A 23,313-nucleotide genomic window follows, 5' to 3' on the forward strand; every position below is an offset into this window, starting at 1 on the left:
TAAAAGACTAACACTTTGTTTCTATGTCTTGGAACAAAGAGCATTTGTAGGGCAAAGCAAGTTTCCTAATGTTCTGCTTCAGTAGCAGAGACTTTAGTATGTTATGTACCTTTTGATCCAGTAATTTCATTTCTAAGTTGTTATCCTAAGAAAAGTAATACAAATGTTTTGGTCATTTCAACTTTAATGAACAATTTTGTGGTAAAGAAATTTGAAACAGGTTGAAAGTTCAGCACTGGATAATTATATAAACTACATACTTCATATTCTTTTTCATGGTATACCATGTAACCATTTAATATAATGATGTGGCAGATAGTTAATAACAAGTCAGTAGCTCTAATCCTTTCAGGATATATTGTTAAGTCATGTAGGAAACTGTAAATAATTTTTCCATTTGAAATACACATACTCATTGATATTTAGAGATTATCATCTCTGAGTAGTGGGATCACAGATAATTAAATATTGTTACTTATAGTCTGTATGTTAACATGTATTTTCAAGAGGTGAAAAACTATCACAATTATATCTTCCTTAATATTTCCACTGTCACTCTCACTTACCACTCTTTTGCATCTGCTAGAGAAATAGTGTTCATAATGGTTAACCTGTCGGCTTTGGGATCTCAGAGGACCAGGGTTTGAATTCTGGCTTCCCCAGTTACCACCTGAACTTCAGCAGGCCTCACTTTTTTCATCTTTATAAGTGTTTTTGAAGACTAAATGACATTATGCATGCAAAGTTTATAGCATAGTGTCTGGTACATCATAAGCCTACAATAAATGATAGCTGTCATTAGTAGTCATAACCACATGAAAACACCAATATTCTTTCTTTTTTTTTTAATTTATAAATTTATTTATTTATTTATTTATTTATTTTAAAGGGGAAGAGGAGGAAATGAGCTTTTTTTTTTTTTGATTGATTGATTGATTGATTGATTGCTATGTTGGGTCTTCGTTTCTGTGCGAGGGCTTTCTCTAGTTGCGGCAAGCGGGGGCCACTCTTCATCGCGGTGCGCGGGCCTCTCACTATCATGGCTTCTCTTGTTGCGGAGCACAGGCTCCAGACGCGCAGGCTCAGTCGTTGTGGCTCACGGGCCTAGTTGCTCCGTGGCATGTGGGATCTTCCCAGACCAGGGCTCGAACCCGTGTCCCCTGCATTAGCAGGCAGATTCTCAACCACTGCGCCACCAGGGAAGCCCCTATAAATTTATTTATTTTTGGCTGCATTGGGTCTTCGTTGCTGTGTGCAGGCTTTCTCTAGTTGTGGCGAGCGGGGGCTACCCTTTGTTGCGGTGCCCGGGCTTCTCGTTGCGGTGGCTTCTCTTGTTGCGGAGCACAGGCTCTAGGTGCGCAGGCTCAGTAGTTGTGGCTCACAGGCTTAGTTGCTCCGTGGCATGTGGGATCTTCCCGGACCAGGGCTCGAACCCGTGTCCCCTGCATTGGCAGGCGGATTCTTAACCACCACGCCACCAGGGAAGCCCAATGTTCTTTCTTTAAAAAAGCAAATTTTAAATCTCAAAACTATTTTTGCTTTAGGACATTTTGGAAATATAGGAAAATATTAAATATAATCCTACTAGCCAAAGAAGATCATTAGAATAATATAGTATATACCATTTTATATCCTATGAAAATTCAATACCTTTCTAATGAATTACTAGATGTTCTATATTTTAAAATGTGTACTGAAATTTGGACCTATTTATAATCTTTTTAGATCAAAACTTAAAATAGAAGATATAAAAGAAGCCAACAAAGCATTGCAGGTGAGTGTAAGTATTTTCCTCAAGTAGGAAGGTATGGATATATGTGAAAGTCTCCAATAAAGGTAAGGCCCTGTGTACTATTATTGAATCCTGGGATATATAGAGGCAGAAGCAGTGAATGGGGAGCTTGTATGATGGGGTCCATCTCTTCCCTATACCTCTAGAACACATTATTAAAATTCCTCATGTTGGAAATGACCTTGGAAATAATTTTGTCCACTTTCCTACAAAGTGTGGCATGATAGAGTGAAATTGCCTTTGAATTTGATAATCCTTAAATTCCTGTGCTAGTCTATTACTTACTAGTTTTTGACCTTCATCAAGTCACATATCCCCATGGAGTCTCAGTTTTCTCTTCTGAAATTGGCTTATGATTTTGCATAGGGTTGCTTTGAATATTGAGTAGGTTAATGTATGTGAAAGTGATTTGGTACAGTTTATTAGTATATGGTTCTGAATGTATCTGGATGCAAGAATCTCTTTACAACACAGGAGAAAATACAGTCCCTGTGTGAGTACTTCAGTGACAGATGGCTTCCTACTACACAAGCTACCCATTTGGTTTATCAAAATGTTACATGAAAGTAATTTAAAAAGTCAAATTGTACTAGGAAGACTTCAAAAAAAAAAAATGGAAGCAGTCTCTTGTTTTCACCCTCTTGTCCCTTATCCACCCCAGCTCCTGCCACCAGAAGGGGGTTACTTTTAATTCCTTTAGTTGTTTCTTGTATTTATTCCCCTATTTCTTAAGTACTATTCAGACCTATCTATTGCCTCATCAGCATGGTGGATGAGGAGTTTTGTTCACTCTCACCCTGGTCTGTCTTTTCTTCACTGCCCTCCCAGTATAATTAAGTAAAAGTTTTTGTGACATTTATTTACTGTGTATTCTTTATTATGACTATTTAAATATTGTTCCTTGCTGGGCCAGGTAGTATATTGCAATTATATTTTCTTTCTTGAACTACTTTTTATTTCCTCTGGAGTTAATATTTACTCTCCCCCTACCTGCCCCTTTAAGTTTTGTTGTATTTGAGCATCAGACTTTTCTTATACTTTCAAACAATTCTGTAAAGTGCTTCTTGATAAAAGGTTTTCACATGGTAAAATGAATCGGGTAACTGGTTAGTTTTCTTTTTCTGTCGGAGTCATCCCTCCTGGAGTCTCTGCTTTACTGCTCCTGTCTGGTCTGGTCACCCTTTTTCTTTTTTTTTTTTTAAATAAATTTATTTATTTTATTTATTTATTTTTGGCTGCGTTGGGTCTTTGTTGCTGCGCGCGGGCTTTCTCTAGTTGCCGCTAGTGGGGGCTACTCTTTGTTGCGGTGCGCGGGCTTCTCATTGCGGTGGCTTCTCTTGTTGTGGAGCAGGGGCTCTAGGCATGCAGGCTCCAGTAGTTGTGGCGCACGGGCTTAGTTGTTCCGCGGCATGTGGGATCTTCCCAGACCAGGGATTGAATTCGTGTCCCCTGAATTGGCAGACAGATTCTTAACCACTGCGCCACCAAGGAAGTCCCTGGTCTGGTCACTCTTGTCCTGGCATTTCCCTTTGCTGCCATTCGTTCTTTCAGCTGTTTTTGGGTTGTTTTTGGCCACGTCACACGGCTTGTGGGATTTTAGTTCCCCGACTAGGGATTGAACCCTGGCCCTCTGCAGTGAGAGCACGGAGTCCTGACCACTGGACTGCCAGGGAATCCCCACTAGGCAATGCTTCCTTTAGTAGCCTCCTAGAAAATGGTGAATGAAGATAAAGATTTTATGAATCTGTATGCCTTTATTCTGCTTTCACACTTTTTTTAGGAGATACGTAGGGATGTCTGCCCAACTGTCATTTTTTAAACTCTGTAAAATTTTTTCTCTGTTAAATATATATTATATATGCAAAAGAGGACACATATAGTATAACTTAAAAACACTGGCATACTCTGTTTTAGCTTATAATAGAACATGTGTGCTCCCTGATTGCATTCCCCTCCCTATAGTAACAGTCCTCTATTTTTCGTTAATCATTATGTTGTTTTTCTTATAGTTTTATCATTCATGTCTAGCTTTAACAAAATATTATCCAGATTTCCGTTGGTTTTTTAAAAAATTAATTAATTAATTAATTTATTTATGGCTGCGTTGGGTCTTCGTTGCTGCACACAGGCTCCCTCCGGTCGCGGCAAGCGAGGGCCACTCCCCATTGCAGTGCGTGGGCCTCTCCCTGCAGCGGCCTCTCTTGTTGCGGAGCACGGGCTCCAGGCACACGAGCTTCAGTAGTTGCAGCACGTGGGCTCAGTAGTTGTGGCTCGCGGGCTCCAGAGCACAGGCTCAGCAGCTGTGGCAGACGGGCCCAGCTGCTCTGCAGCATGTGGGACCTTCCCCGACCCGGGCTCGAACCCGTGTCCTCTGCATTGGCAGGTGGACTCCCAACCACTGCGCCACCAGGGAAGTCCCTTCCCTGTTTTTATATGTATGAAAATGGATTTATATGTGACTTTTTTTTTTTTTTTTTTTTTTTTTGGTCCTTGCTATTGTCCAGTTGATGGGTCTGGAACAGCTGTCCTACAGTTTCTCACATTTCAGATTTTATCTGATTGCTTGTTCATAGTAGTCTTAAATTTGTTACTCTATCCCCTTTTAAGCCTGTAAACTGGAAATTAAATCGAAAGGCTTGGTTGGATTCAGGTTCAGCCTTCTGTGAGACTTTTTTATTTCTGCTACCATATTTTAAATATTCAGCAGGCTCTTTTTTTTTTAATTAATTTATTAATTTTTGGCTCTGTTGGGTCTTTGTTGCTGTGTGCGGGCTTTCTCTAGTTGCGGCAAGCGGGGGCTACTCTTAGTTGTGGTGCGCAGTCTTATTGCGGTGGCTTGTCTTGTTGCAGAGCACGGGCTCTAGGCGCACACGGGCTTCGGTAGTTATGGCATGCGGGCTTAGTTGTGGCTCACGGGCTCTAGAGCGCAGGCTCAGTAGTTGTGGCGCACAGGCTTAGTTGCTCCGTGGCATGTGGGATCTTCCCGGACCAGGGATCGAACCTGTGTCCCCTGCATTGGTAGGTGGATTCTTAACCACTGTGCCACCAGGGAAGTCCCTCAGCAGGCTTTTATTCACTCATTTTTCCTTTTTAAAATAGCATCCTGTTATTTTATCTCTGGGGATATTCATTATAGTTTCTTTAAAGTTTTCTTTTGCTACTGCCTTTCTGTTTCTTCTGAATTCCATTCTTGGGTTTGTTCTTTGGTTGGAGTACCTCATGCCCCAATCATTCCTCAAATGTTGGATAATCTCCCAATTTCAATAAAAAGCACAAAAAAAATCTTGGAAGCCCTGTGTGTGTTGGTTAGGTGGATGGGGGTGGGTTGTAATAGACTGGTAGGCCTCAAGCATAGAGAAATCTGTTAACTACTGAACTGATGGTATCCTTTCTCAATGTTAGTACCTACAAGACTCCTCTCTGGGGCAGTTGACGTTCTCTAGAGAAGGATCCTCTAATATCCTGTTCGGAGGATTTAAGCTGGGTGGTTGACATTCTGGAACTGGGCAGAGAAAAATAGCCATTTGTTTGCCGAGCAATAGCTTGCCCCGTTCTAGTTTTGGCTCTGCTTGTAAACAGCTTTGTTTCGTTGATGAAGCTACTTCAGCTCTCTGGGTCTCAAGTTTTCTTATCTGTAAAATGAAAGCTTGAAGGTGCTGATCTCTGAGGTCCCATCCAGCTAATACACTAGGCTTAACCTACAGTGTACAGCTTTTCTCTTTGGGAGAGGGGCAGGGTAAGTTCAGTCAAATTAAAATTAAAATAAGTCTGGAAATAAAGTTGGAAGCTCAACCCTGATGTCAGAAGGTTACTTCTGAACCAAATGATACTGCTTGGAAATCTGCTTCACATCAGGCTCTCCATCCCTTACAAATATAGCTGGGCAGGAAGCAAAGTTGCTTCCACTAGGTGGCTTTGGGACATTTGGCAAATCACTTCCCTTTTTATGGTGATCTTCAAGTTGGACTGAATTATCTTTACGGCCCCATCTTGCTTTAAAAAAAAATTCCACGATTCAAGTCATATGACTCTGCTGTTGTGTCTGATATGAGCTGTTCAGGTTTTCCCTTTTCTTTTCTTTCTTTCTTTTTTTTTTTTTAAACCTTCACTTCTTACAATCCTGTGTTCTAAGGAGCCTTAGACTGCCTGAAGTGCAGTAACCCAACACCATTTGTCTTACCTCTGCTATATCAGATAACAGCTGCTGGTTATTAAGACTGTGAAATAAAAACAGCTGATATTAACCTTGTGACCTTGATCTGTGAATACTTAGTCCTCATCTCACTTTCTTCAAAGAATTCTGTCAGGTAGAAAAGGCTTTCAAGACAACTCAGGCTTTTGAGAAATAATGTCTGTTGGCTCTTCTGCTTGGAAGATTTTTCTCTCATTAGCTGGTAAAGGTCTTATGCCTTAGAGGTACACTGTTGTTAAGTGGCACTTGTTCCATCTCCCAAGTGGTAATCAGATATACTTGGTTCTTTGGAAGCAGTGGCAATGTAGCTTAGCCTGGGCTGTTTCTGAAAGGGAGATGTGATGAGATTAATCAGAAGCAGAGGACTCCTCTTTCACTTAGGTCTTCTCGAAATAAAATGGGCACCACCTAACAAAGTTGCTTTCATAGGGAGAAAAATGCTTTTTCTAGCCAAGAGCTTGGTTAGTTAAGAATGGGTCAAAAATTTCCCTCCAAATTCAATAATTGTTTTCAGTTTAAATCAACAACAACAACAAAGAAAGAATGGGTCAAGTTAGAAATTTTAGGTATCAAGTTAACTTCCACCTGTTCAACACTACTTATATTTGCCACTAAAGTTTACATAGTAACTATTAAATTTGTGAGTTACAGAGGTGAGGGAAATTAATAGCAGTGTAGAACTGAATTTAAGGTGAAGTCTTACCTAAAATAACGAACTCAGTCATCTGATTTCCAAAATCTCTTCAAATTTTGTGGATTTGCTGTATATAAGGTATATATATACATAATGCCAGACTCATGCATTTCACATAATGAAAATTTATCCTTAAGTGTTTTTGGACTGGATATTCTTTAGGGTTCTTTCCTTTTTTTAAGTGTAAAGCGTTCTTTTTTTTAATTATGTGTAACACAAAGTTACTTAAGTCAATAAATTTTAAGGAATTTCACATGTTCTGATTCTTTTCACTGCCAATCACCTTAGTTCCTCCAAACTCATAATCTTCAAGATAAAATAGCCCTCTCAAAAAGAAGTTATCATGTGAGTCAGCCCACAATTCTTTTAGTTAGGCTTCTTTGATCTCCAGTGAAATATGGACACACTTCAAAATTCCCCACCTGTAATCTCTGGGATCCAATTTCCTCAAGCGATTTACTTTAGGACCATGTTTAGGGTCAAGAGATGGCTCTGCCTGATTCTGAATTTGACACCCTCTAAAAATGTATTAGGTTCAAATCATATTCACTCCTAAGCCATCACACCCTAGAACAGTACAGATCATTAGGATATGCCAATACCTAAGATAAAAAGTTTGACTGTTAACATTTTTCATAGTTTACTTGGCAACTCTGTCTTGTAGTTCTTTCCCACAGATCTAACAGGTAGTTCTATGAGTAAAGGAAACCACACAGTTAATCTGTGAGGCGTTTCCAACGATGTAGGTATACTAGGGTTCTTTCCTTAAAGAGAATTACTATCCATAATAGATTTTTGTTAAAAACATTTGTCATGGAAATGTTCAAATATTCTGTTGTAAAGAATAAAATGAACCATGACCCAGTTTCACTATTTATCAATATATGGCCAACCTTGCTTTATTTATATTCAACCCACATCCGTTCTTCCTCACCCAGATTATTTTGAAGCAAATTCCACACTTGTTAAATCTACAACTATTTCAGTATATCTGTCAAAGAAAAGGACTCATTTTTGGTTTATCTACATATCTATTCCTATAAAATGCTCTTGGTTGAAAATATTTTCACATGTAACTTTTAGTTACCAACTTGAGCATTAATATTTGTATTTTTCCTACTAGGGACTGGTTTGGTTGAAAGACAAAGAAGCAACACATTGTAAACTTTGTGAAAAGGAATTCTCACTCTCTAAGAGAAAGGTAAGGGAGATAGGAAGTGAGTCCAAAAGTTATGTTGCAAATATGGCTTCTAATTTTACTCAAAATTTCTCTGATTTTTCCATTTAATAGCACCACTGTAGAAACTGTGGGGAAATTTTCTGTAATGCTTGCTCTGACAACGAACTGCCTTTGCCTTCTTCACCAAAGCCAGTACGGGTTTGTGATTCCTGTCACGCATTACTGATTCAGAGATGCTCATCTAACTTGCCATAATACTCCAGAACTAAATTCTTATGTATGAAAAGTACCTACGATGAATGTTATGTATGAACGTGTATACAGCGTATTCAGACAGTCCTTCTTAAGCAGCTTTCAGACAGCATTGGTACCAGTTTTACTTTCCACATATTCAACTCACGGGAATTATAAACTGTATAATTTGACATTTCCTTCCCCACTGTAACTCAGAAAGAATTTGATAGGGCATGCTTTACAGTAACTTTATCCTAATTCCTGATGTAGTAATCATGTAACTCTTTTCTTAATGCCATTGAGAGGTCAGATAGCATAGCTAACACATTTGCCTTATTTTGTAAAGACCTTAAAAATAGGGCTTCAGATTGTTTTATTCTCCAGATTGTCAAACTGATATTTGATGGTGCCTGTAATTTTCTTAATGCACTTTAAAGCTTCACAGTTCTGAAAGATTGGAGATACACATTTTAGAAGTATTTATATTTCAACACATTTTTCATTACCTTGGTAAGATTTCAACAATATTTATTTGCTCCGCCTTCCTCTGCCCATTTTGCATTAGAAAAGGCCTTCCTTTAAAAAAGTCAATGTGACATTTGCTGATAACTTTCAGATAACAGTGCGTTACAGAGGTATTATTTTGCCTGACAACTTTTTGTTTTGAAAGTAAGTTAAAATTCCATATGCATTTCTTAGGGAGGACTCACAGCCCCCTTTGAAAGTCAAAACATACATAAACCCTTCCCCAGAAAAAAATGTAGCAGGGATTACAGGCTGATTTGATCCTCCCCTAAGCATTTAAGAAGAAATCTAAAATGCAATAAAACTTTGCTTTTGATATGACAGTCTTGAGTAAAAAAATTCTGTATTACGTTTCCATTCCAGTAACTTTTAGGAAGCATTACACTGTAGCAGTCTACTACTACAGTATATATACAGAATAAAATATTTACCATTTAGTGAGCACCTCCAAGCCAGGGCCTAGAGTAAAGATGTAGTTTCAGCCCTGCCATTAAATTCATACTTGAACTATTTCAAGCATGAACGTCAATAAACACTAATCCCTGCCATACCAAGAATTTAATCCAGTTACCCTTGTATAATTAACCATCTGAACAGCCTCACCACTTGGGGTTCCACTTTTAACCCTAATTTAAATCATGCACTTTAAGTCTGAGAACCTTTTAAACATGTCATAGGTATCTACGTTACTCCTAAAAGCATTAATGAATCATGGCTACCTCCCTCTCTGGTAGGATAGGGTTGCTTATTCTATAGGATTGTTTCCTCAGAGTACATTCTTCCATTGAAGTTTAAAATTATTTAATTTTCTAAATTGCCAAAGTATGAAACCATTATTTTACTTTCGGATTTATCTTCTCCCTAATCCAGTTTTCGGTGTTCAGTTAGAACCGACACACCGATTTATAGGTGGTCCTTAATGCTCTGATAGGAATATTTGAGACATGAATTATATTCTTGGAACTATTTTGTACTGATGGGATTGGATTAACATTTTTATGATTGCTGAAAATAAGAATAAGCAAAAATGAAAATTTCAAATACTGTTTTTTATAACTGTGCTTAAATTTAAAATGTGATTTTCTTAAATTCCAAGGCTGGTTTCATTCAACAAATAAACCATGATTTTTAGTCCCCCTTTAAATTCTTTGCCACTCAAAACTCATGTCATCGCCATTGATTTGGGCTTTTTGTAGGCAGGCTTTTACAACAGTAATACAAGTTGCTCCATTTTGTTTTGACTTTTATCTAAAAACCATTCTACTAATTTTGGATTTTTTGTTACACAGCTGTCAATTTGTACTTTGTGAACTTCACATACCATTCCCTCATCTAGGAGTACTACCACAGTAATGCTATCATGGTGCCAAGGAATTGTGATTGTAATTCTTCTATACACAGTTTTAAAATGTGAATTTTATATAACAAATAAAAGATTTGAAAAATTAGCCCACTTTAGAAGGCGTACGTTTTAATAGGGTAATCCTGGGGAAATAAAAGCACGTCATCTTTTTTTAAAAAGTGGTATGAGCCTAGTACTTAAATAGGTAATTAAGGGAGTAGAGGCAGTAAGATGAATCATTGCTCCAGTTGATAGGCTCCACTTATGTTATCAAGCTGCCTTTTCTAACAAGCAGAAATCATTTCTTAGTCACTCTGTCTAATCTTCAATTAGACATAGTACCTTCTACCAATTTGATTTATAATCAGTAACTGACACAAAGCATTCTAGGACAGACGCCATTACTCTTATCTCCCACAATGATATTTATTACATTAATAACATTTCTAGCAAAAACAAGTAACAAGTTCAGTAACTGAATTCACATTGACAGGTTTCATTTTGATCCATTAGCCAATTTGGAAAAAAGCCATATTGATCAAAGGGATTAAAAAGTAAAAAAGCACCTTTTCCTTGCTACATATAATTTTTTAACACAATGGCTCTAAAACTCCAAACATATCAGATGCAAAATCCAATCGCAAGACTCTCAAGACATGGACTTGTGTCTTACATTTTTTTTAAAGTAGTCATCTATACAGTTATTAAAAAACCATATGCTTTAACTATTGGGCTGGAAACTGAAAATACATCTGTGAGAATTAATTATACTCCATGGTAAATATCTTTGTACTTGCACTGAATTCTCATGTCACTGAGAACCTTAACTTAGTCTAATACATTTTGAGAACTTAAACTATCACTTTTGGGAAACATTTTTTTGGTACGTCAGTCAAGTGCTGAGGGGATTTATTCTAAAATCTAGGGCTAGAATTTAAACTTTCAACACTCCTATCTGCAGGTAACACAATTATGAATATTCATATATCCAGATACCTCTTAGATCATTAACATTTCAGGGCTATGCCTGATAAATGACTTTTGAAAAAGAATAATATAGAATTAATTAGCTGAATTTATACTCCTGAAGCCATCTAAACTCATCTTTAAGGTTTTATATTTACAGTATTGTCAAGGAGAAATTAGAGTTACACTAATTATTTTCCAAGCTCTATTCTAGATGTCTGCTTATTAAGACTTGTAGTTTATGCAGAGGTGAACCACTGTCCTCTAAGATTACACTAAACTACTTCTTGTAGAGCTATAGTAAAATACATCAACCCAAATCTTATGAAAGCAGCACATCCTCAGGAGTAGCTAGTATATAAAAAGTATCAACATCAGTGGTTTGAATATAAAAATTTATTTTTTTAAGTCAAAGTATGCAACAAATAAAACCTACAGAAAACAGATTTTCCCATCACAATCTGTTGCTTTACCAAATAATAGTTTGAAAACACATTCCTTCAGTCATTATAAAGTTCTTAAAATACAAAAGAAATTAAATCTGTAAGAAAGTCTAGTAGACCAGATGCTGTTGTCAGGACTTCTGTATCGGTGGTTATGCTTCAGTACATCCCACGCCATCCACCTCCACTCATGCCACCTTGCCCATAGTAACCGCCACTGCCTCCACCACCACGGCCTTAGGAAAAAAAAGACATTAAGAACCGTTTAGAAGATATAAATGCATAAGATATTAAAAATATATACAACATTGTAAATCAACTATACTCCAATTAAAAAACAAAACAAAACAAAACAAAAAGGGACTTCACTGGTGGCATAGTAAAACTCCACGCTCCCAATAGAGGGGGCCCAGGTTCAATCCCTGGTCAGGGAACTAGATCCCACATGCATGCTGCAATTAAGGAGCCGGTGAACCACAACTAAGGAGCCCGCCTGCTGCAACTAATAAAGCCCAGTGCAACCAAATAAGTAAATAAAATGAACTTTAACTCTGCACCACATAAGGGGACTAACACAAACTGAATCAAGAGTAACCAGACACTTACCATAACCACCCAGGCCATCAGGAGTACCATATCCTCCACTGTAATTGTTCCCCATTCCCATTCTTCCAACAGATCCATAGCCTCCCTGATTATCTTTAAGAAAAAAAAAAAAGAAGAAAAGTTTGAGACTGATTGCTAAGTGTCTAAGTCAGCTTATTTTAAAAACTTTACATACCCATTGCATCTCTGCCATAGGCTCCCATTCCAGAACCTCCCATTCCAGAGCCGCCTCCAGGAGTTGAATTCAAGAAGAGTTCAATGTATCGATGTTCTTTAGGGGAAAAAAAGTAATATGGGAGAAAGGAGTGATGGATCAAATTTATCAGCAGAAGTGTGAAAAAGTTGACTGGCTAATATTAACTTGAAAAAGTATGCTTGCAAATTCCTAGTGGAGTGACAAAGTGAAGGCCAGATATGACTAAAATCTATGTTTTGTTCAAACTGTTCAAGCTAGAACAAGTAACAAGTGTTTGACGCCTCAGTTTCCTTATCTATAAAAGGGCTAACATTATTTTAGAACCTGCTGGTATACGTCTTAAAAATATATTCCAGGCCCATTCATAGTATTGAATTAGAATATTGAGGGTAGCCTGAGGGTAGGGTCTGGAACAACTTATTAGGTATCAAGTGACTGATGTGTGGCCAGATTTGGGAATCACTAGGGGAGTTTAAATTTAATGGCTTAAAAACAGATTTGATGACATGCAGGAATAACTTACCCAAGTTATCAACAAATACGTTAAGAAACAGAATTTGCAAACGGCATAGAAACTCAGGCAAGTACAAAAAACATACGAATTTTCTTCTCTTTAATAACTTAAATTCTAATAATCTGTCAAGTATTAAGAGTCTGAGTAAACTTCAATAGAAAGCCCCCTAGAAAGCCACTGAAGTCTGAACTTATTAGAGGCCACAAGGTTTCAGGCCCCAGACTACTAAGAGTTACCTACAGATCCCAGAACCTCTTACATTTGAGGAATTACAAATGAGAAAGCTATACCACTTACGCATGTTATTCTTATCTTTAGACATGGCAGCTACTGCATCTTCATGTGTCACAAACTCTACATCTGCTTCTCCTGTTGCTCTGCCATCAGCTCCAATATCAATATGCACTCGGATTGGATTTAGTGGTGAGAAAAACTAAAGAAAACACTTATTTTACTTTTCTATTTAGATTACTGAAAGCCAATTACCACACACTTTGGTTTTAAGTATATTAAAACAAATGCAAAGAAGAGATCTCTTTTAAAGTAAGCCAGGGGATATATTAAATTTAAAAAACATTTCTAAGCTAGAGAACAGTTTACCTTAAACAAATGAAAAAGCCATATTTTCCTTACTATACTGAGAGGGAGAAGAGTAAGCTCCCCTGGCCCACTCCCAAGAAAGGTATTTCAAAATTGTTTGAAAAAAGTCACCCGGGACTGACATATGCAGAGAAATTGGGTGTTAAATGACTCAGAACAATGGAGTTTGATAAACCTACCCACTGTATATGCAGAGCTCCCAAAATATATCATTTAGTTCTAATCACAAGTTAACCAGATTTAAGTGACCCCAAAAGGCACCTGGAACTTGGTCCAATTGGTTCCCAGTTAGATCAACAGCAAAATTTTTCTTTAAGTGCTAGTTGATAAATAAATACCCTCAGCTTTGTAGGCCACTGGGTCTCTATCACAACTACTCAGTGACTGACTTGGCCCCACGGACTGAAATTTGCTGATTCTCTAACCAATGTGAAACAAACCAGTTTCAAATCAGTAATAGCATCTACTACCATTATTTTCAGTTCAATTTCTGATCACCACATAAGCCTAGAAAGCCAAACCACACCACTAAAACTTACTGACTTGTCACATATTTACAACACTTTCAAAACTTGACACAACAAGGAAATAATCTTCCAGTCATCACCTCTCTGCTCGTCAGTCTTTCACGAAATTATTAACTGGACTTTATAAATGTAGCTTTTAACTTGCTTGAGTCCTATGTAGGCTGGCACACAACGGACACATATTCATCAACTAGTGAAGATAAGGATATATGTATTTTCATATTAAAGGGTTTTTTGACATTAAAACTAAAAAGACAAAGATGAGTACATTAAAGAATTTTCAAAATTTAGAGACTATGATTATGCACAAAGTCACTAATAAATTACTAAAATTACTCACATTAGCAATGTCATTTTCAGTTGCACGGAAAGGTAATCCCCTCATATGTACAAAATGACCACCATGAAAACCTGAGCTTGCATCACCAGCTCCACCATAGCCATGTCCTCCCATACCTAGAGAATAAAATTTCCAAAGATTATTTCTTCCCTATACACACCTTTTCCTATTTACACCCTTTTTTTTGACAATCCCAAGAAATCTTAATACTTATAGTTGTTCTAAATATCAAATGGAGAATTTTCCTGTAAGTATACATCTGTATAAAGCCCTATGCAGGAATGCACTGAAATATGCCTGAGTTGACTTTTGTATACAAGTCACCTATATTACCACTAAGTGCATGTAAAGCAAATACTGAAATTCACCTAAAAATGACTATGTCTTTAATATTTATTTTACCTCTTCCATCTCTCATTCTGTCATCAAAGCCATCATTTCCATAGCCATAATTATTATAGCCACCATAGTCATCAAAACCTCCATAACCTGTGTAATTTAAGGAGAAATACATGAATAAGCTTTGAAGAGACAAATTTTATAATCCAGTTTACAAAAGCATGTTTTGTGGCAAGCAGTCTGGCAACTCTGCCCTCCCCCAAAGTTTGCAACTTCCAACTTAGTGCGTATGAAAAAAGCAGTTAACACTTGGTGGAAATTAAAAATATGAAAAGGATACATTTAGACATCAAAATTAATTTTCACCCTGATGCCAAACAGAAAATTTCAAAACGTAACAATCTTTTAAAAATTTTTGTGTAAGTAAACCAGGTGCCAATATGTGCATCAATCAAGTCCCATAGCTGGCCATGGGAATCCATCTTTTCATGAACAGGTTTTAAAACCTAGTAGGTACTGAATTACTGCCATTTCTGTATTTCTTGACAAAGTGTCAGGAACATTAAGAAAATGACAACAGAACCTTTGTTCATTAGATACACATACCACCATCATATCCATCACCTCCTCGTCGCATTCTGTCATACATACTTCCACGACCAGCTCCATAATAACCCCCTCTTCCTCCTATTGGTCTATCATATGGTCCCGGTCGCTGGCCCAGCAATCTTCTTGGTGGATCATAAAATCCTTTGATTTCACTCCTGCTACTTCTGAAGATCTCAATATACCTATTTGAAAATGGTTTAAGGTACAGGTTTCAGCATAAACGTACTAGAGTAAATAAAATATTGGGCAAAATGCAGTAAGTTTTTCTACATCTAGATATAACCCAATTTAAATCGCCTAAATACACCAAAAGTTAACATTTTTTACACCTACAAACTTAAATAATTAATATTTAAGTTTTACATACAAATCATTTGAAAACAATTCACAAAATATAATTTTAAGCTTGTTTCCTTTAGTATGTAATAGGTGTTTAGAGAAAACAGGTGATTATACAAAAGCATTTATCAACAACATCCTACAAAAAAATGGAAACAATCTAATTTTAATTTAAGCAAACTATTATAGCATTAATTCCCCACCCAAATCTGTAGTTTCCAAGTTAAATTTAGATAATTATCAATTCTTTTAAACTACCCCAGAAAAATGTTACTGTTACCCCCCCATTTAAGCAATAGTGACCCACAACCCCCAAAAATAAAAATTTAACACCATCCCAAACTCTCCATCCCCACCTGTGCCCTATTCTTTCCTTGTGTTTCCCCAGAGCATTTTCTGCTATCTCCTTTGAAGCAAACTGCACGAAGGCCTCCCCTGTGCTTCTCCCCTGGTAGTCCATCGTCAATGTTATCCCATTTGGCACGATTTCCAACCCTTTAACCCAAGGACAAATAACCCCATCAAGGGGAACAGTGTTAAAGGCTGAAACATTCCCATCTGAATCAAATATTTAAAACAAGTCTAAACAAAACAAAACAAAAAAGCTTAGTTTTCCCATCACCCCATAATATAAAAGGAAGATTTTTTTCAAATATTATTGGATTACATAAAAATTTTTCTGCGACCAATGTCTTTTAAAATTACACACACACTCTAAAAGCCCACCTAATATTACATGGAAAAAAAAAAATCAAACTTAACTATGCTCCATATGCTAATTCATGATTCATTTCATCACATATAATTACTCTCAATTAAGTTTATTGCGTATTAGTTAGGTTTTATATATTTTTACACATTCTGTATTGAATATTATTAACTGGAGCACATTTCATAACTGAACACATTAACCCAGATATACTCAAATCAAAAAGTCCCCCAAACAAATGGGTTTTACAAATTAGAAACTGAGTAACAGAAATATAAAATTAAAATACAACTAAACTTTGACTAATACTAGAGGTACCTTGAAAGAACTGAACTATTTCCTCTTTGCTGCAACCAAATGGCAGTCCACGAAGTCGTACTGTCCCATCACTAGCGTCATTTGGACCATTATGTTTCATAACCCAATCCATCTCAATACCGTTTGATTTAAATGCTATAAAAAATAAACAAGCACATAAAGCAGTCAATCAAAATACACTCTTGCCAGAGGTACTGAAGAAACACCTCTCAGTGGTGCACAACAGGAAATGTTAACTATGGTTCAGTGACTTCAGTGACAGCGTCACAATACAACGGTACACCACCTTTCTATTGGGGGTAGGCAAAAGACGGAAAAGGCAGTGAAACCTGACCCCCTCCCCCAAAATACTGAATTTCTAAGGATCAAATATATTAACCAATTTTAAGAAAACTTACATAATTCCACCATCAGTCTTCAAACTCTATTTCTTCACCCTGTCATCTTAGTGTCAACTCTAGCCTCTTCCTCACATCTCAAACTTTCCAGGTTTTATTATTCACTTGAATAGTTATGCAAATTCTTTAAAACTTAATCACCCAAAAGTTGTACATAGTACCATCATTCATTCACAGTAAGAGCCTAAGTCACAACTACAATGAGTATTCTCCTTTGATGCTGGAAAAATGGTATTAAAAGTCTCAACTTAATAGATGCACTATAATTCTGGACACACCAAATTGTTTTCGAAGGGGGAAAAATTCCTATCTGTGTTTAAACCTGATTTAAACACTCCCCAAAAGCAAGTTTTACAATTACTGAGTTAATCAGGCTGAGTTTAAAAATTGAGATAAAAGGGCACTCAAAAGTGAATAGCTTTCAAACAGTTTTTTGAAGCCACCTGTTTGGAAATTATTGAAGATAGTAATATTAAAAACCAGTTTACTCACTACTTTAAACAGAACTTTTAAAAAAGTAATGCAATCACATTCAAAAAGTATTAAAAACGGTACGAGACACCCTCCTCCCCCCCCCCCCCCGCAAAAGAACCCATCCACCAAATTCCCTTCCCAAGAGACAATCACCCTTTCTTTTAAAATTCCCAAACATTTTAAAGAGGTTAATGCAGAAGTCCTTCAGCTGCAGAAACTTACCAGATCTTATAAATTTCACTATGCAGCTGTAGGAATCCTACTCACCTGAATATTTCAAACCTTTCCCTCACCACCTCCTCCCCTGTAAACAAAACAGTTTGTTCACTTGATTCCTTTAAGCTTGAGGATATTTCATATAAACAGTATTCACTAATATTTAATTTCACACAATCTAATTATCAGTGCAACTGTTAAGGGTAGCATCTCAAAAGAGTAAAATTTTTTCCCTAGAATCCACGCATTTAAAATAAGCTAACGTAGAAATTATCCAAATGTGGTTATTAAGCAAATACCTCTGGCATACGAATCACATGAATCACATTTGGTACTTGGTTCGCTGTTTTTTTAAAACCCCATCCTAAGTGCCACTCTAGACACAGATGTTCAAAATAGGAATACAAATTTTTATCTGACCTTACAACTAATTCTTATGCACACAAATAAGTGGGAAGAACTTTTAAGAGAAAGGAAACCCTGGGTTTGAATCCCTAGTCTGCCACTCACTTGCTACTTAATTTAAGCAAACTACTTAACCTCTGCATTTTTAACTGTAAAGTGCAGCAGTGGTTACTTATACCTCACTGGACTGTTAAGGAATCCGTGCTTGGTCTGCAACATGGCAATCATTCAATGGTGGCCATTGTTATTGGATTTTAAGGGGCCCTATAAAACTAATGAAATAACCCACAAACAAAATAACAACCTTAAAGGAGAGGAAACCATCCTCAATCTTGAAAGGAAATAAGGACTGTTACAAGTCTTTTTCAAAGTCAACAAAGGCTTAAGTTTTCAAGTGTCCTTAGGAACTGTCTAAAGCAGAGAGAGAGAGGAAAAAAAGGGGTCTTTGGAAATGTTTACTAGGATATGTGATTAGCTAGACAATTAAAAAAATAGTTCTAGCGTCACCCTGAAAGTAGGCTTTGAGAAAAAAGTTGAGACATTTTGAAGATCTTTATCATTTTCTTAACAAAAACAGGCAAAAACTGTTTTCTACAAAGGGGAATTTAAGAACACAATAGGAAAAAATGGGGAGGCTCTAACCTCAAATGTTAACTTCCTCATGAAAAACTTAAGAACTTTGCAAAGCCAATCTAATCTGTTGTGAAAAGACCGTAGATGTGGTGGCTTTATTTCATTTAGAACATTACTTTTTTTCAATGTAAAGGTACTGTTTCAGGAACAAATACCAAAAAAAAAAGACAGAAACTGACTTATCTTTACTATAAATCGTATTAGCACTTTCCAAGAAATACTAGGCAAGCAAACTAGTTCTGATTTTTGGATCAGCCTGTATCAATGAGACCTATATAAAAACAACAAACATAGCCTAGAAAAAAAATACCAAGCTGTTAACACAATTTTAAATCAGGATAAATTAAGCAGATTCGGAAAACAAACTATTTTATAGGGTGACTCTCCACCCCGTGTGTATGAAGAGTACACAATAAAGAAAGCCATACTCTATTATCTCTTCAAAACTCAAAATTTGAACCTAGAATTCTATTTATAAAACAAAACCAAGACGAACTCTAAACACATAAAAAAAGACAATCTGCTCTAATACCTTAATAAAGCTGTCTCGGCAACTACCTAAATGGCATTCCCTAATTATTCAGGATAATCCACCTCAACCTTTCTTTCCAACAGTGTCATGGCTAATCAGAATGCTTTTTAAAGAATTCCTAGTGTTAGCACCAATTAAAATACCAGCAGTTGAAATACTAAAATAACTTTAGTCAGTTCTATATGAGATTTTAAATATAATTTCCTAAACATTATGCTAAGTGAACAAAGCCAGTCACAAAAGACCACATGTTGTGTGATTTTAAATGGGTGAAGTCTATGATATGGGAACTGTATCCCAAAGCTGTTAAGAAAAAGCATCTAACAACAGAGGCCAAAAGAGATAAAATTCCTTTATAACGCAGAGGCATATACTATTTTCCGAAGTATAATACATACAGTAAGGGTTTGATGCATTAATAACTTTCTAAATGGTAGTCCACTGCTGCTAAAAAATGAGAAGGAACTTCAAAATTTGGTCAATAAGTGGTGATGAAATTCGTAACAGGTAATTTTACATCATTTCCCTTTCACTGTGCTTGCTCCTTAACTGAATTTTTTATTTTTTTGGCCGCACCGTGAGGCATGTGGGATCTTAGTTTCCCGACCAGAGATGGAACCCGTGCCCCCTGCATTGGGAGCGCGGCGTCTTAACCACTGGACCGCTAGGGAAGTCCCATCATTAATTTTAAATAAAAACAAAATTAGAGACACCTCTAGTACCTAAAGGTGGTGAGGTCTCTAAAATGATCAAGTTCTTCTCTAGAACAATGTTACCAGCCACTGCAGCTCAGCCAAGAACACCAGAAGAACACAGTTATTAAAAATATAAAGGCAATTAGATGCATTTCCAGATTATGATACAGATGAAAAAGAGGGCAGAAAAAAAAGATTTCTAGAGTAATCCAATCAGGGAAACTGTTACATCACATACTAGGAAACTAGTATAGGAAACTCTGGGCTGTCTTTTCAAAGTCCACAAGAATCATAAAACATCTTCACCAACAGGAAGAGTTTTTTGTTTTTAAAGCTGGAAAAATAGGCTGCCTGTCCCTTTTGTACGGTCTTCAGCGAAAATTACAGAACCAGTTCTCCGACTGTTCCAAGGACCGAAAATCATCACAGCATCACATGACTGAACTTGCAGTTTGTCTTTCTGTTGAGCAGGCTTATTTTCTTGGTCAAAACGTTACTACAGTCCTACACCAAATAGAAAACATGCTTAGCTACCAAAAGAAAATAAACCCTAACTGTATTTTGAAGAATCTTACTTCTACGGCCTTAATGCCCAAACAATCTCTGCACAAAATCCAACCCTTGGAGATTTAATAATTCAATTGCTATACACACAGTTTTGCCATCACTGGTTGTGTTTTAACAACCGTTTCCCCAAAATAAAACTCCTACTTAAGTTCTAACCCAATCAATATTTGCCAAACTACACAAAACCATTGCTAAACCATCCCACCCCCGCCCACAGGTTCCAAAAGCCTAGTTCCACAGTTCACTGGATCCAGACGACCTATTTGAAATAAGTCCATTTCACATTCCTATCTGGTAAGTCACCCGCTTTTCTGCTTACAAAACAATTACCCACAAAGTCTTTCGACGTTTAAGAGAAGCGTGGAAAAAAAAACCCTTTGGAAAATGAGTACGTACTCTTTTCGAAGTTCCAAATCTGGACTATAAGGGCCGGCTAAGCGTCCTTTATTCCGCCCCGGAGACTTTTCGTTTATCTAGCTGCCCTAGAGACCAAAGAGCTAGGGAGAGTACGCCCCTTCCCCCCCTCCCCGCCCGGCAGCCAAGCCTGGCTTAAAAACCTTCGCCACCGGGCGGCGGAATTACAAAGGAGGCCGTCTGGCTCCTTTGTCCTGGATTTGGGAGTTGAGCGCCTTCGTCGCCATTGGCTTTCCTCCCCCAGCTCCAGCCTCTCTCATCTTGGGAATCTGCGTCAGAAGTCACTCGCAGTCCCGCCGGCCCAGGTAGCCCAGCCGAGACTGCGGAGGAAGGGAGGCCGCGGTGGGAGGCCAGGCCCATCTGGCGCCATTTCCATCGGGAGCGCGCCCGACGGCCCAGATCCTCCCGCCACCCAAGTGCCCGGCCTTTCCCTGCTCGCTTCCTTCCCCACCCTCATCCCTTCCACGGACCTTTAACCATCCCCCGGACTTCTAAATCAGTTTTCGGAAGCTGAGGGGCAAAAAACAGAAAGAGAGGAGAAGGGCGGGAAGCTGAGGTGGCCGCGCCGCCGTACCCAAGATGGCGGAGGCCAAACCAGCAGGGAAAGGAGAGGAAGTGCTGGATGACCCCCACTTCGGGGCTCGGTTTCGTTCACTGAATTCCACCTGAGTAAATCCTCCCCCCGGCAGGCCGCCCTCCTTGAAGTGGGAGATCGCCTGGGAGACGCAGCCTGGCCGCCCCCGAGCGGCGACCTCCACACTTCCCCCCCGCAGCCCCACCCCCTCCCAGTCGCTCTTTCGTCCTTCTCCCGACTCCGCTCTCGAAACCACCAGCCCAACCTACCCCCTTTTACTTCAGATACCCTGTCGGGCGACAGTAACCCCGACTCCGGTGCTCGCGAGGTCCGGTCGTGAGCAGGGAGAAGTCGCCCGCCTCGTGCAGCGCTCCCACAACGGTTCTTCCAACCGTCTCCGGCGGCGGCAACCGCTAAGGGAGCTGCGCAGCAGACCGACTGGCTTGGGGGGATGGGAGAGAGCGAGCGAGGAGGAGGGGGTGGAGCGAGAGCAAGGAAGACCGGCCGGCCCCACTCACGCGAGACAAGAGAGTCGGCCCAGCCTTGGCGCGGACGGCAGGAAGTGCGCTTGCGCGTTGGTGAAAAGCCCGGTTGTTGGGGAGAGAGGTGGAGAGGAGCTGGGAGCTAGTCCAGTTAAAGAAAGAGGCCGCGAACTCCACCTTTTTGATTCCCATAAAACTATCAGATCCTCAGAGGTCACCTTTCTGCTCTCTCGGGTAGGATGTGAAGAGGCAATAGTGGTCCTGTGTTGCAGGAACCGTGGCGTCCGGGTGTGGAAAAGTTCTCTGCTGCTCTGCCGCACCGAGAGCAAGTTCGGTAAAGGCCCCGCCCTTCCCTCAGCGTCACCTGCGTGGAAACGGAGCCACGTGGTTTGGCCGCCAAACGCGGGGAGGGCTTTTCTTGTCCACCATGTTTGCATTATGCGGTAAAAATAGTAGGGCTTCTCAGCTGGGAAGATACAAGAGTGTCCACCAGGCCCTGATTTGGGTTCTCGGGCTGGGGCTCCTTCCCCTGGCTTTGGCACTGCCGGCCCAGCCGCCCCAACGTGAGCCTCGTTGGGGGAGGGGGGGGGGGATGTTCATGATTGAAGTTTTCCTGCAGATCACTCCTCGCTTCCTCTTCTCGCTTTCTCATTCTCTCTTGCTTTTAATGTCTCCCATTTTGTAATCTCAGTGACCCATCAGCCGCTTGCGGCACCCGATTTCTGGTTGTTTTCTGAATAGTGCTTTGCATTCTTGAAAATTGAGCGAACCAGTGACGCCTAATAAATAATTTTTGGTTGTGCTGGCTCGCATACCACCGAGGTTCCTAGTGACAGCTTTTAGGGAAAAACAAAAACAAAACCCCAAAAACAAGCAAGCCTAATTTCTGTAAGAAGAGTGGAGGGCAGTCCTGGTACCGAGATCAATGCAAGTTAAAGTGCAAACGAAGGAACGTATGTCACATGCGAGGGAGAGGAGGAAATGAGTTCGAGTACACGGATGTTCCCGAAGGTTGCAAATGTGGACGAACCTAAGTTGTACACCTTCAGTATCCAAAGACTTTGTACTTGGTACTACAGGCACTAGGAAGCCCGTCGAGAGTGGGATGAGGGGGCGCAAGGGGTATTAGCAGTGGAGAAGCTTGAATAATTTTTCCTTCATGAGGTTTGCAGTGTGTAGGGTGGAGACAGGAGGTCAGTTACCGTCATATAATGGAAACTTCCATTTCGTGGCTTTAATTCATCCTCAAACCTGCGTAAGACAAGTGTGCGACAGTAAGAATTGTCTGGGTCATAATGCCCTACTGTCTTTCTTGAGACCACTCCCTCAAAATAACCCTTAGAGAAAGGGGGAAGGGACAATGTCATCATTTACAAGAGATAGAAAAACGAAACTGGATAGTGTAATAACGATAGCTCACAATTATTGAGAGCTTGCTTGAGCTAGGTGCTGTGCTCA

The 23,313-nt window shown here is 38.9% G+C and overlaps 3 protein-coding genes and 1 pseudogene across 19 annotated transcripts in view; 2 read left to right on the forward strand and 2 right to left on the reverse strand.

The window, feature by feature from the left end:
- The window catches only part of RUFY2 (RUN and FYVE domain containing 2), a 50,019-nt gene extending 39,979 nt beyond the window's left edge, over positions 1 to 10,040 (forward strand). For 3 of the 5 annotated variants that reach the window (XM_059900713.1, XM_059900709.1, XM_059900710.1), the window contains exons 16-18: positions 1,726 to 1,774; positions 7,802 to 7,879; positions 7,970 to 10,040. In XM_059900713.1, coding sequence (XP_059756696.1) covers positions 1,726 to 1,774; positions 7,802 to 7,879; positions 7,970 to 8,113 — 271 coding nt within the window. In that variant the 3' untranslated portion in view covers positions 8,114 to 10,040. Of the gene's footprint in view, positions 1 to 1,725; positions 1,775 to 7,801; positions 7,880 to 7,969 lie in introns of those variants that run through there. The other 2 variants (XM_059900711.1, XR_009498067.1) reach the window with 2 other exon arrangements.
- LOC132351375 (small nucleolar RNA SNORA18) lies at positions 7,330 to 7,448 on the reverse strand (annotated as a pseudogene).
- Positions 10,041 to 11,306: 1,266 nt separating the features above from the next.
- On the reverse strand, positions 11,307 to 22,186 carry HNRNPH3 (heterogeneous nuclear ribonucleoprotein H3). Of its 7 annotated transcripts, none has more exons than XM_059900058.1 (10): positions 22,074 to 22,186; positions 16,466 to 16,600; positions 15,795 to 15,933; positions 15,097 to 15,281; positions 14,554 to 14,640; positions 14,152 to 14,267; positions 12,982 to 13,117; positions 12,150 to 12,245; positions 11,975 to 12,067; positions 11,307 to 11,604 (listed from the first exon to the last, which is right to left on the reverse strand). In XM_059900058.1, the coding sequence occupies exons 2-10, from the start codon at positions 16,575 to 16,577 to the stop codon at positions 11,528 to 11,530; spliced, it is 1,041 nt and encodes a 346-aa protein (XP_059756041.1). In that variant the 5' UTR covers positions 16,578 to 16,600; positions 22,074 to 22,186; the 3' UTR covers positions 11,307 to 11,527. The 7 variants fall into 7 exon arrangements, with proteins under 7 accessions (XP_059756041.1, XP_059756036.1, XP_059756037.1 ...); XM_059900053.1 differs by having other exon boundaries at positions 22,033 to 22,163; XM_059900054.1 differs by having other exon boundaries at positions 15,142 to 15,281; positions 21,892 to 22,163.
- Positions 20,967 to 23,313, forward strand: part of PBLD (phenazine biosynthesis like protein domain containing) — a 36,374-nt gene continuing 34,027 nt past the window's right edge. For 3 of the 7 annotated variants that reach the window (XM_059900059.1, XM_059900067.1, XM_059900060.1), the window contains exon 1: positions 21,932 to 22,189. The gene's annotated coding sequence lies outside the window, so the exon portion shown is untranslated. Of the gene's footprint in view, positions 21,105 to 21,931; positions 22,190 to 22,285; positions 22,419 to 23,313 lie in introns of those variants that run through there. The other 4 variants (XM_059900065.1, XM_059900064.1, XM_059900063.1 and 1 more) reach the window with 3 other exon arrangements.

Source organism: Balaenoptera ricei, chromosome 16 (genome assembly GCF_028023285.1).
Source record: "Balaenoptera ricei isolate mBalRic1 chromosome 16, mBalRic1.hap2, whole genome shotgun sequence".
Classification (NCBI taxonomy): domain Eukaryota; kingdom Metazoa; phylum Chordata; class Mammalia; order Artiodactyla; family Balaenopteridae; genus Balaenoptera; species Balaenoptera ricei.